This window comes from Canis lupus, chromosome 3 (genome assembly GCF_011100685.1).
Source record: "Canis lupus familiaris isolate Mischka breed German Shepherd chromosome 3, alternate assembly UU_Cfam_GSD_1.0, whole genome shotgun sequence".
Taxonomy (NCBI): Eukaryota; Metazoa; Chordata; class Mammalia; order Carnivora; family Canidae; genus Canis; species Canis lupus.
The window spans coordinates 25,969,339-25,983,165 of NC_049224.1; the positions used below are offsets into that span (position 1 = coordinate 25,969,339).

Genomic DNA, 13,827 nt, shown 5'->3' on the forward strand with positions numbered 1-13,827 from the left:
AATTAACCTCAGAAACCAGAACTACCTATAATAACTTCTTTAAATCACAATATACAGAATGTAAAAAGTTAAAGGAAACTGCATATACTATGTACCTAAATGAAAAGGGAATTAATATGAAGGGTAGAATAGGTAAAATGTGAGAAAAAAATAATTTGGAATGAGGGATTATGAGATATTTACCTATAATACCTGGTATGTGAAATATACGCATTATAAACTGTGAAATTTGTATAAAGGTTATCTGTGTTTCTTGAAAGATGATAAAAAAACAATTCTCATAGTAGATATTATAACCATACAGATGCTACTCAAAAACAGAATGTCTGCTTTTCTCTAGTTGAATTATAGAAATAGTTTCTGAAATGTTGTTTCTAGCTTTATATACAAACATAAAACACATCTTTTTTATCGTAGATGTTATTTCCATGGTTTTTTATGCTTAAGACCAGTGTAATGAAGAAGGAAAGTAGTTATCAATCTGAACAACTGAATCCCTATACCAGAGAAATATATACAATCTAACAATTCTTAGATAATGTTGATTTAGGCCAATGCACACCTAGAACATAGTAAACGTGTGCTTAGTACTTATCATGAATGAAGAAACAAAAGTTTGCTCTAAATCTTGGCATATTTTTCCCACTCCTTTACCTATTTTAAGTTTAAGATCTGTGGTAGTTCATATAATTATCTATTTAATCAAGAAAAATACGTTACTTAATACCATATTTGAAGACATTTTTCTACTACTTTTGTAATAATATACACCTAGCTTATTTGTGTTCTTCGGCTTACCAGGTTACATATGATTAACAGAAAAATGCAGCAAGACTATCCAATATTAGTTTTAGTTCCTCCAGAAATCTGAAGGTTAAATGAATTGTATATAGTACGAACATATCATGAATTCCAAATCAAATACCTGAGGTAGAGAAATGGTGAGATTGGAAATACATAATTAGCTCTCATGTAAAGAGAGAGTTAACTGATTCTGTATTTCAAATTTAAGAGAGGTAGAATTTGGCTCAGTAAAGGGAAGAACTTTCTAGAAAGTAAACTGCCCAATCATGGGAAAACTCTTTATAAACTTTCCAAGCAGAATCTGAACAGCCATTTTGTCAGGAACATTGCATTGGGAAAGAGATTAAGCCAGATGGAATTATATAGCTGCCATCCGCTTTAAAATTCAGTGATTCTAAATTAGCTCTTCCCATTCTGCCTTTGTTGATATCACTTGGAAAGGCAGTTGTTATTCTTTCTTATCTTCCTGTTTTCTTTTGCTTCAGATTATTCACAAAATGGAAATATTTTGTAAACCTATCAAATTATGTATTGGATAATTTCTTACTAATTTCCCATGACACTTGAGCACTGGATATACCAAGATAAGTAAAACAGATCCTACCTTCAAAGTACTTATTGTTTAGCAGGAGACACAAATATGTAAAGAAAAAGTATTATGCAGTAGAAAAAATCTAGAAAAGAAATATGCATACTCTGTCAGGGAATCAGTACATAAACAAGCATGTAATTCTGCGAGGGTTGAAGGCTCAGGGAAGCTGATGAGAAGAGGACTCATATAAGTTGGTCCATTATTATTGGTGACAAGAAAGAGTTAGCAGCTACAATCTTTGAGCACCAATTATCATGCTTTTAATGCACCAAACACAACGATAGTATTTTATATAACTTTGCTTTATCCTCCAACAAGCTAGTAAAGGACATGATATCACTTTACAGATAAGGAAATTAGGTTGAACTAATCATTGGGGAATGATTGGCCCATGATCACACATATCCAAAGAGGGCAGAGGAAATGGGGCAGTGGCAACAGAAGTTCAAACCAATGTCTTTCTATGTCCAGAACTATAAAGAAAACTAATATTTTCCTTGATAAAATGAAACAGATCTTCTAAAACCAAAAATGAAAGGAGACTTTTCTTTTGAAGCATTTTTATTATACATCACCATCCAGATTTTGTTTCCAGTGGCTAACTTTCTTCTCAGAGACTTCTTGCTAATATTGCTGCTGCCATTGCCATGCTTGACCCAGAAGTTAAGGGAAGTAACTGTCCTTTTAATGACTCAACTATGGATAGAAGCCATTCTGTCCTTTAGCACATACAATTGGGATGTTTAAATAAGATTTCCTGAAAGTAAATAAACAATGAGAGGAGCATGTAACTAGTAATTTATTTATATACTGTGTTTACACTCTGGAATTAATAGACTCATTGAATATTTCCTTGTCATCTTAGCACCTACTACACAGGAGGCCACAGTAAGAGTTACCATGAGTGAAAAAGTATACTGCGTGTTTCTGAACCACAAGAAATCCAGTAGGCTGGAGGGTGTAGCTGAGAGTAGGGAAAGAAGGTAAAGATTACAGGAAATGTGTACAAGAAATACAGGTTAGGACTGAACCCTGAATGCCATCATAGAGCCATGCTGAGGAGTAGGTATTTGTTAGCCACTGTGGTCATCATGGCTTCTAGGTGACACAAATAGGACTGAGTTTTAGAAGCCATAGTTCTGGAGGCAGCATGAAGTATAGATTGGGAGGCGGAAAGGTTAAGTCAGAGAAACCAATGAGGACAGTACATTAGTATCAGTAAACAAAAAGATTAGTGATATGAAGGAAAGTGCTACTCCAAGAGCTATTTCACAGGTAGAATCAAGAGACCTTGATAACTGCCTGGGTGCAGGAATTGAAATAACAAGAAGAGACATCACTGAACTCCCAGAGGTTCCTAGCCTGGACTGTTGTGTGGCGGGCGATGCCACAGAAGTGACTGAGGAAATATGGAGGCGATATGAAGAATGCAGTTGTGAGAAGAGAACATTGAGTTTACTTTTAGATATGTTGAAGATGAGGCAGAGTCCAGATGGAAACAATCCAAGTGATGTTCAACATAGGGGTCATCTAGGAGCTTAGGAGAGATGACACAACCAAATATAAAACCTTCAGGATTCCTAAATAGTTGCTGAACTAGTAGTGGCAGATGAGATTACCCATAAATATGTATTTATTAAAAAGAATGCTACAGCTAGAACTTGGAGAAAAACATTTAAAGAGTTAGCAAAAGAAAAGGAGCCAACAACAGAAATTGAAAAAGTGCAAATGAGAAAAGTTAGAGGAATAGTGCTGTCAGAAAGCCAAGCATAAAAACAGTTGATAGTGTCAAAATATATTAACATGAGGATGTTAAAATCAATCTTTTGGCCGTAATGGAAACTAAAGTAAGCTAATATGACATGCATGTTAAAACATTAAAATGTTTTTCTCCTTTGAATGTATGTAAGAGATATTGACAGAAGCCTATTAATATAATTTGTGTATACATATTTTAAGTGTATTTTCATTTCCATATATTGTTGTGTATTTGTATATTAGGACATCTCTCTATGGGACATAATATTTTGTGAACCGAAGTTTGCATTCAACTTTCTTATGTTGGGTTCACCTGTTGGGTTTTTTTTCCTTCAGGCTTTATGTAATTGTTCTTGGTCTGGAAATTTCAAACATGCTGGCTAAGTCTGTTCTTTAAAAACAGTTTTGGATTTACAAAATGTTTTATTTGAAAAAGTTTTCTGTCGTACAGACATTAGGAAATTCATAAGGATATGTTGATATTTTAATTGCAACTATATCGTAACCATTTAACATGCCCCGATGATCTTACCTAGTTATGTAGTTCTTAAAAAGACACAGACCAAAGTAATTATTAAGATAGAAGCAATAGTCCAAGAGTGGACCCTTCAGAGAATGAATTGCACAGGCCTTATCCAGTCAGGAGTTATGTAGGGAAATCATTAACCTGCTCTCCTTTCTTTCCCCCCTCCTCTTTGGTTTTGTTTTTTTGTTTTGTGGTAGTCTGACCCTTGGTTATCATTACAGAACTATGGAGGTGCAATGAGACCCCCCCTGAATGCTTTAGGTGGCCCCGGAATGCCTGGAATGAACATGTAAGCAAAATGCTATGTTATCCTGTTCAGTGTTCTATTTTCTGTCTTCTTAAAATCCCACTAATTTGTAATACAATTTGAACTTCTCAATTTCTGTGTAGTATAAGATGAAACTAGTGTAAATGAACTAAACATGGGCTGTAGTGTTTGCTTCATTTTTACAACAAACTCTGTTTTCTTCCTTCCCCTGCAACCTTTAATTTTTTCCGTTTTCAGATGCCAAATGCCAACTTTTAGCCACACTTTTATGTTTCCTTTATTTAATAAAAAATTAGTCTTTTATAAATAAGCACATAGTCTCCATATATAGTCTGTATAAAACTATAAAGAGATGCTGGCACCAAGATGGAGACTTAACTCCATAGAAGCAGACAATTGCTACTAACTTCATTTTCACAGATATATATTAATCCCTGAAAGTTTTTCATTCTGAGTCTTTACTTTTGCTTTGTTGGGACCACTTTTAACCCAGCAAGAATTCTCTCTGGTAGTATCTTCTATATTAAAGAACTTGCCATAATACAGGGTGAATTTTTGTTTGAAAACTAGGATGGATATGCTTGGATAAGGAGCAAACTAACACTTTTTTGGTTGTTTTGGTTTGCTTTTTTACCGAAAAGGCCTTTGAAGCCCAAAGAGAGTCATTTCTAAATACCCAAAATAATACCGGCCATTAAGGAATTTTTATTTATTTTTCATTAGCCTAACTTGCCCCCAAAGTTCCACCTACACCAGGTGCTTATTCGTGACTTTCATTAATTTACTAAAGGATCAATTCCATGATGTGGCCTAAAGAAAGCTTACCAGAAATAATGAGGCTGTTCCATATAAGGTTGTGGGTAGTTACCTCTAATATATTTTCCCATTTGTCCATGTTTTGGTTATTTACATATCAAATTAGATAACTCTGCCATCACTTAATGGCATTGAAGATATAATGAGATAAGCTCTTTTGATATAGATAGGGATTTTTGTGAGTTTCTGAATCCATTTTCATGGAAAGTAATTTTGCCTAAAATAGAAAATAGGTTAATAAGTGGGTATGAGCCAGACTCAAAACTAACAGAACAAGGGGGAAAAAGTAGGTCAAATTTTCCTATCACATCTTTTCACTTTTAAAGTAAAAATGGGTAGACATGAAGTCTGACTTTTCGTAAATCCCTTAAAGGCTTAGCCTTTATTAATGGTTGTTACAAAAAGAAGTGATATTTTATGCTTATATCAAACGCTGTAACTCTTACCAATAGGATTTAGATATATATAAAATTTATCTACCTGAGATTCTGACTTTAAAATGCAACAGCTTTCAGGGAATATAATTTTGAATACTGTGTATAGACATAGGAGGTATACACTTTGAACATTATGATCAATCTAGATTTATCATTAAATATTAAGACTGTATCTAATCATTTTGTATATTACATTTCACTATAATTGGCTACGTGGTCAACTTTAGATCAACCTATTTTTATTAGTATAGAGAAAAAAGCTATTTTTATGTAACCATTAAGAGATTCAGCTGCATAAAATTGTCTAGTTTCTTTCTCACATACACTTAAACAGATAAACATAAACATTTAATGGGTACATTAAATTCCCTAGATTATAAACACTAAAAATATAGCTCAAATTCTTAATATGATCATTTTGTTGATATTTGAATTTGGGTTTCTCATTTAAATATACCAAGATGCTATAAAATATTTTTTATTACATAATATTGCACTGTTCATACAATTTCTGGTTTTTAAAGAACCTTTAAACCTTACAGATTCAGGTTTCCATTATTTGTTACTTGACTTTTACTTGCAGTCTTACATAATTTCCAGTTTTCTCTAAATTAGGATATTCTTAAGGAACAATGAAATTGTAAATATTTCCTTATTTACATTTGTAAAGATTTCCTTCTAACAAGGAAATTCTGAAGTATGGAAGATCCAACCAGAGCAAACTATTGTGTTGATATTGGCCCCAACAAAGCGAGAGTGAATTTAAAGAGACATGAAAAATTAAAATGTATTTTGTCCATTGTACTCAATAGAGTAAACTTCATTGAAATTCACTTCATAATTTAGTATCTTTAAGAGAAAGATACTAAATCTTACTCTGTTATGGCAAATAAGTATTTCTAACTGGCATTTGTGCTTTCTTCACTTTTTTATATGTTGGGTAACTTAAAAATTAAAGGAAAAAGCATTGGAATAGTGTTATTTTAACTATGACTTTAACAGTCTAAGATATTTGTGTTTTGGGGTCAGGTGGAACTGCCAGAGAATCATATCTGGATGAGTTTTCTTTAGGTTGTCTCTTTTTCTTGTTTACCATGAAAGTATAATGACAATTAAAAATAATATCCAACTGTGCTCACTGAAGTAATTAAATACTGTATTCTAACTGGCAAACTATTTGGAACAAAAGTTTGGTCATGTTAATAAAGAAATATTGGTTGCCTCCAGAGAAAATGCTTATTCTAATACAATTTTTACATTTCCATGCTCTAAACTCAGGATAAATTATATGTAGTGTCATCCAAAATTAAAATAAAACTATGCTTTTAATGTTTCTCTGTTACTATATTTTTAATATCAGTTTCAGTAATTTAAAGTATAATTTAAAACTATAGCCACAATGTAAATATTTTCAAATTCATTATAGATAATTTTTTAGAGAAACTATATTTCTAAATTAAATACATTTTTAGGGGTGCCTGAGTGGCTCAGTCAGGCATCCCACTCTTGAGTTCAGCTCGGGTCATGATCTCAGGGTCATGAGATTAAGCTCTGCATTGGGCTATGTGTTCAGTGGAGTCTGCTTGAGGTTCTCTTCCTCCCTCTCTCTGCCCCTTGCCTCCACTCCCTCCCTCTCTCTCAAATAAATGAATCTTTAAAAAAATAAAAACAATAAATAAACTACATTTTTACAAATTTCCAAAGAATTTAGGATTCAGCATTACAACATTCCTAATTCAAATTTGTATATGTTGGTATTTTATAGAAACTAAGAGGACAAAGGATTTCAAAGGATCTAGATCTTCCTGTTATCCTATAGAATGATAAAATTTGGGTAGTTATTATTTTTAAATGAAATGTATTACAAAAGAGAATTTTTCTCTATAGTAATCATAGTGCTTTGATTTCATCATATCTGTATACCCTTACCAAAAAATACAGTCTTCTTTTAAATTCTGTTTTTCACTTTATTTTTAGATGAGGCTACCCTGATTCTACTTGAAACTATACCTATATAAAAATTTCCATTCAGGGGCATCTGGGTGGCTCAGTGGTTGAGCATCTGCCTTCAGCTCAGGTTGTGATCCCAGGGTCCTGAGATCAAGTCCCACATCAGGCTCTCCACAGGGAGCCGCTTCCTCTTCTGCCTATGTCTCTGCCTCTCTCTCCCTGTCTCTCACGAATTAATAAATAAAATCTTTTAAAAAAATTTCCGTTCAAAATAACGCCTGTGTTACAGTTTGTAGGTTACTTTCTTGATAATACTGATGGTCCTCAAAAGAAGTGGGAATGACTGCACTTAAGGAATTGTTCTTTTTTTTTTTTAAGTTTGTTTTTTTCTTCAGATTTATTTATTTGTGTGAGAGAGTGATAAAACAAGAGAGAGCAGGAGGGGGAGAGGGAGAAAATCTCAAGTAGAGTCCCTACTAAGTGTGGGGACTGACTTGCGGCTAGATTCCACAACCCTGAGATCATGACCTGAGCCAAAATCAAGAGTTAGGCGCCTCAATTGACTGAGCCATATAGGTGCCTCTGAAATTAGTAATTGTTTTAAAAGAACTGTTCATTAATATAACCCCCATTTTATTTAGCACTATTTGTGAAACTTAAAATGTTTTCAAACTCAGTGGTAATATTGGAAGAAATTTAGCTTATCCATAAGAATTATTAATATTTAACCTATCATATTAAAATGCAATTTAATATGAAATACATAGTGTGCTGAGACTAACTTAGTATCTATCAAATAATTGAAATGCATAAAGGTATTGTTACTGATAATAAATGTAACATTTAACATTTAATTTAATGCTATTATTTATTTAAGTAAAATATTTAGTTATTTAACATTTAATTTAGCATGTTAATCTAACATTAAATGATTTTTTAAATAAGTGAAATATTATATTTAATCTTATTCAAACAACGCTGTTTTAAACATAATACTTCAAGGGACACCTGGGTGGCTCAGCAGTTTAGCGCCTGCCTTCATACCAGGGCATGATCCTGGGGTCCCGGGATCGAGTCCTACATCCGGCTCCCTGCATGGAGCCGCTTCTGCCTCTACCTGTGTCTCTGCCTTTCTGTGTGTGTGTCTCTCACAAATAAATAAAAATAAAATCTTAAAATAATAATAATACTACAAAATTATATGAGATCATTATCGACATAACGTCATTGTGTACCAATTTTTGCCATGATTTGGATATAGTATTTTTATGCTATTTTAAAATAAATATTTCCCAATTTCATTATTATATTTTATTTAGCATCAAATAAATGATGTGGATTAACATCAAACAAGTAAAATATTTAACTTGTCAATATATATCCTATGTTTTACCTCACTTTCTGTCCATGAGGACATTGATTGAATTGTATATGTAAAATCGTCTTTCTAAAGTGTTCCAGTAGTTAATTGTAAAAATCATCATCATTATCACCATCTTAAAGAGGCACCACTTTCCAGAGACAGTACAAGTGCCCCTAACCTTTTCCCTGTGCACAACACTTTGACTAACTCCTCTCTGGCATCTTATTTTCTTCTTTATTCCTCAAGCAGAATTGGAGAAAGTTGTATTTGGGCACCCTAACAGAGCCCAAAGATAGATTTTCATGTACTTCCCTGCTATTTATATCCCTGAGGAATTCCAAAACAAAATGAAAAACAGTTCTTAATTGTCCGAGTAATATAGCTAACTTGGAGAGCTTCTATCTAACATGTAGAATTTCAAGTTTAAGGTCCCTAAAATAAGAATCCAGGGACTTTTTTTTTAATTAAAAATTTCCACTTTCTACTGCAATTAGAGGGAAAAGGGAATTTTCAGTGACCCTAATTACAGAGGACTTGCTGACAGCGGTCTACTTTTTATCAAACAGTATTTATTCAGGTATACTTAATACTAAAGCATGAGGACAAGAGACCTTTTTCACTTAATTAGACATTAATTTTGTTTTAAAAGATTTATGTCCTTCTAAGCTATAGAATACAAAACATTATCCACCACCCTAAAATGAAGTAATTTACCAACATATGTTGACATAGATTACTTCCTATTTTTCCCAGGATTTACTCTGGTCACTGTCTTAAACTATAATTATGAAAACAAGAAATGTGATTCCCTTGTTTAAAAGTAACTAAATTGTCAGTAGCACTGAAAGATAGATTGATATAAAATAACATACAAAGTCACAATATATATTCTGTGATATTCTTTGTGTTTTTTTAAAAGGAGTCCACTTTAATCACCTTTTCTGTATGTTTATTTATTTATAGTTTAATAAGAGCAGTCATTTTACATATATTGATATTTTAAAGTAATTTCATTTTAATTTTGAATGGGATACTGGTGGCACTTTTATTTATGTCATGGGATTATAGTTTATGTTTATTTTATAATTCATGCTTTTTGCGTCATAAGTGTGTTTTCATAATGATTCAGATATATATACATATATTTACTTTTAAAGGTGACTATCACTTTTAGTGTTTATCACAATAATTGAATTAAAACTAGACCTACCCAAAGTAGTTTGATTTGGGAAGAAAACTATTTTGTGGAGGAACCAAATCTTTTGATTTAAGAAGTAAGAAAGCTAGGGCGCCTGGGCGGCTCAGTCAGTTAAGCGTACAACTTTGTTTCAGCACAAGTCATGATCTCAGGGTTGTGAGATTGAGAGCCCTGCATCTGGCTCCACACTGAGGGCAGAGTCTGCTTGAGGTTCTCTCTCTCCCTCTCTCTCAGCCCCTCCACAACTCATGTGCTCTCCCTCTCTCTCTCTTAAAAATAAATAAGTAAGTCTTTAGAAAAAAAGAACTAAAAAAGCTATGAAAATACAGAAAGTAATTTCAGTGTTGAACTAGAACTGCATGGTAACTGAACTGCAAATGTTATCCTGCATGATTTGTTATTGCTTATTGTGAAACATTCAAAGCATAGGTTAAAATTTCATTTATCATATTGTCTTATAGGGGTCCAGGTGGTGGTAGACCTTGGCCAAATCCAACAAATGCCAATTCAGTGAGTATATGTATTTTAAAATTTTCTTTACACTTCGTAGCATTTAACAACAAAAATTTGTTGCTTTTGAAAGCCCTGCAATTGATTATATTAACTTATTTTAAAAAGTAATCATTCAGGCAGCCTGGGTGGCTCAGCGGTTTAGTGCCACCTTCAGCCCAGGGTGTGATCCTGGAGACCTGGGATCGAGTCCCACATCGGGCTCCCTGCATGGAGCCTGCTTCTCCCTCTGCCTGTGTCTCTGCCTCTCTCTGTGTGTCTCTCATGAATAAATAAATAAAATCCTAAAAAAAATTTTAAAGTAATCATTCAAAAATATATTTTGCATATATTATTTTTAAATATAATTTTTGTATGTGATTTTTTCACATCATCATCTAATGTAAGCATATATTCTATGTAGATTTACAGACTTCCAAAAATAAAACAAAATGTGATTTAAGTATACTGTAGTAGCCTATATTTATTGTAACATATATTTATCATAAAATGATTTGATCTTCTAAAATAACTATAATAATCACTTTTGCTAGATAACCTCAATCTCCATCAGAGTTATTATGATTATATTTATTGTACTGTTAAACCTAGGTTTGCTCTCTTACTATGCCAGGAAGCGGGTACATATTTGTCCTGTGCCTGTTGGCTAAATTGACATTTTTACACATCTGTCTATGTATCTCTTTCCTCACATGTTTTGTGATAGTCGTTTGACTGCACAAATATTTTTTCTCTCTTAATAATATCACAAATATATGCACAAGTTGAAAACTAAGCTTTCAGTCTTAAAATTAATATGATTTTAATTTAATAATCCTGGTGATGTTTTTCCTTCTTGATTTTGAAATCTGAGTTTCTTCAGGATGTGAGAGAGGTCTGCTGTGTAATTTTGTGTAGTGTGTGCACTGCACAAAGTTTCCCTCACTCAAGGGAGTCAGTAGGGTATTAAAATATAGCTTGTGTTCTACTTAGAAAGTCTATGAGTATCTGCCCAGCAGGGATGCCTTTTACTAATATGCACAGAGGTAACTTCATTGATGGGCAGTGGCCTTAATGTTAAATAAACATGAAACTGATCCAATATTCAAGGTTAGTTTAAACTTCAAGAAAATTTAAGGTGAAGTATGTGTGGTGTAGGAGGAATCATCCTAAACTCATTGCTATTCTGAGGCAGACCCACTTTCTTCTCAATTAAGTAAGCAATTCATATATTTAGAGAAAAAAACTATTTATCTTCCTGTCTCTTAGTTTCAACAGCTAATTGAAATAGCATTTGGGATGGAGAGAAGTGATGATCTTGCTTTCATTTGTGTCTTCAGTGCACTATTTTATCTCAACAAATCTTTCTAAAATACTGTTTTGCCAGATTATGTTATAATGTGAATATCTTTATCTTCTAAAATTCTTTTCTTTTGCTTTATACTTTTGAAGAAGTCACATTTCTATTTGCTTCTTGCTATATGCCTTTCAAATTCATTCAGGATTTCACTTTAAAATGGCATCTGGCTAGCAGCTCGAGATAACAGTTCTTTCAACTCTCTATTAAAATATCCATAAAGATACAGGAAAAAACAATTTTTTATAACACTGAAAACTGTGACAATCTTCCTATTGCCAGAATCTGGAAAGACTTTCTAGGATCTGCACTTCTGTTTAAACTGAATTATAAAAAGCACCATCGATAGTGCACCTTAACTATGTAAGCCTTCCCACCTAGAAGTAAGATTCTTCTTCCTCACGGTCAGCTCTACCAGCTATCCCTCTAATGCCTGTTGCAGGCAGCCAAGTGCAGTTCACACCACTGTCTGCCTTCAGCAGTATCTCCTTTTGCACACTCACCTGGAGATTCTATCCCCCAAAAGCTGCCTAGGAAGGTGAGCAGGATTTGGTATTGAGAATGGTGCATTGTACCGAGCAGTTATATTGTCCAGGTAAGAGGATTGGATAAAGGCAGAAATGAGAAAGTTTTGCATTCTGGTGACCTTTAGTTTCTATGTACTCTACCTCTTCAGAATTTCATGGACCCGAGCACTGGGGATAGGAGAGTGTACTGTAACAAGTCAGCCACTCTGCATTACTTTAGCCCCTGAGAAACACTAGGAATTAGGGTAGGAGGTGTGCATATGAGACCACCACGCAGTGGTCCTTGTGAGTGGCCATTTGACCAGCACACATGCAGTGAAGTAATAGAGTCGCAAACAATCCCTTGTGTTAATGTCTATCACATGTGGATCTGTCTCCCCCTCCCTCAAAGAAATGTGTGTAGGGAAAAAATGGGAAAGGCCACCAGCTTTCTCTTCAGAAAAAGAAAGGGGGTCATCATCCTGAGTTGAGAAAGACAAAACAGTCCTCTGAAGAAGGAATCATTTTGAGAACAAGAAAAAAAAATCATAAAAAACCTGATGACTTTCCGGCAAAAACATAGGGCTTACATGAAACAAACCAAAAGTATTAAAGAGGGATTTTCCCCCCTAATTACTGTTGATTATATCCTAGTGACAATTCATCTATACTGTTTTGATTTCCAAATTCCTAATACTTCTTGTCCATGTTTTTTAATTACAAACACTTTTTATTTTGTATCAGTACAGTAAGTCTCTGGCTCTTTAGGCCCCCATATTAAAGTAGTTGTTTGTTTTGTTTTTGCTGTTTCCAAATATGTTTCACATACTGGTTTTTATTCTTTTAAATGTTTACATCAAAATAACTTCAGATTTATAGTAGAGTTGCAAGAGTAGCTCAAAGAATTCCCATGTGCCCTTCACCCAGATTCCCAGGTATTAAAGTAATACCACATTTGCTTTATGATTTCTTCTCTCTGCATATACCTATTTTATCCTGAACCACTTGAGCTGTATTTGAGTTGCTGACATGATGATCCTTTACCCCCAAATACGTCAGTATCTATTTCCTAAAAGCAAATACATTATCTTTCATTACTACAATAAAAATCAAAATTAGAAAATAAACATTGATGAAATGCTATTTTCTAATCTGCAGACCTCACTCAGATTTCACCAGTTGTCCTTGCAATGTCCCTGGTATCAAAAGAAAATCCCAGTTCACTTGTCACATTTATCCATTGTGTCTTTTGTCTTTAATCTAGGACAGCTTCTCAACTTTTCTTTTTTTTTGTCTTTCTTAACCTTGCAGGTTTGTTAAATGCAAATCAGTTATTTTGTAGAATATGCTATAATTTGTTTTTTTCTGATGTTTCCTCATGATTAGATTCAGGTAATACATATTTGGTAGGGATGCCACAGAAGTAGAATGTTGTGATTTTCTCAATGCACTATTTTAGGAAGTGTGTGATGGTGATTTGTCCTGTTGCTTGTAGAGTTAACTCTGATCCCTTAGTTAATGGTGGTGCTTATCAGGTTTCTCTACTGTAAAGTTGCTGTTTTTCCTCTTGTAATTATTAACTTGTGGAAACCTACACTGAAATGACTGTAAATATCCTCTTCTTCCTTATAATTTTGTCTGCTAGTATCCATTGATGACTCTTGCCCAAATCGTCTTTTGCTATGTTGGTTACCAAATGGCTGATTTCTAATTCTGTCTTTCCTTCTCCATTTTTTAGTTGAATCTCTACTATAACAAAGAGT

The 13,827-nt window shown here is 33.6% G+C and overlaps 1 protein-coding gene across 5 annotated transcripts in view; it reads left to right on the plus strand.

Annotated features, from left to right (window-relative positions):
* Positions 1-13,827, plus strand: part of SSBP2 (single stranded DNA binding protein 2) — a 284,275-nt gene that overhangs the window by 237,490 nt on the left and 32,958 nt on the right. For 3 of the 5 annotated variants that reach the window (XM_038532429.1, XM_038532432.1, XM_038532431.1), the window contains 2 exons: positions 3,878-3,969; positions 10,174-10,222. In XM_038532429.1, coding sequence (XP_038388357.1) covers positions 3,878-3,969; positions 10,174-10,222 — 141 coding nt within the window. The remainder of the gene's footprint in view (positions 1-3,877; positions 3,970-10,173; positions 10,223-13,827) is intronic. The other 2 variants (XM_038532430.1, XM_038532433.1) reach the window with 1 other exon arrangement.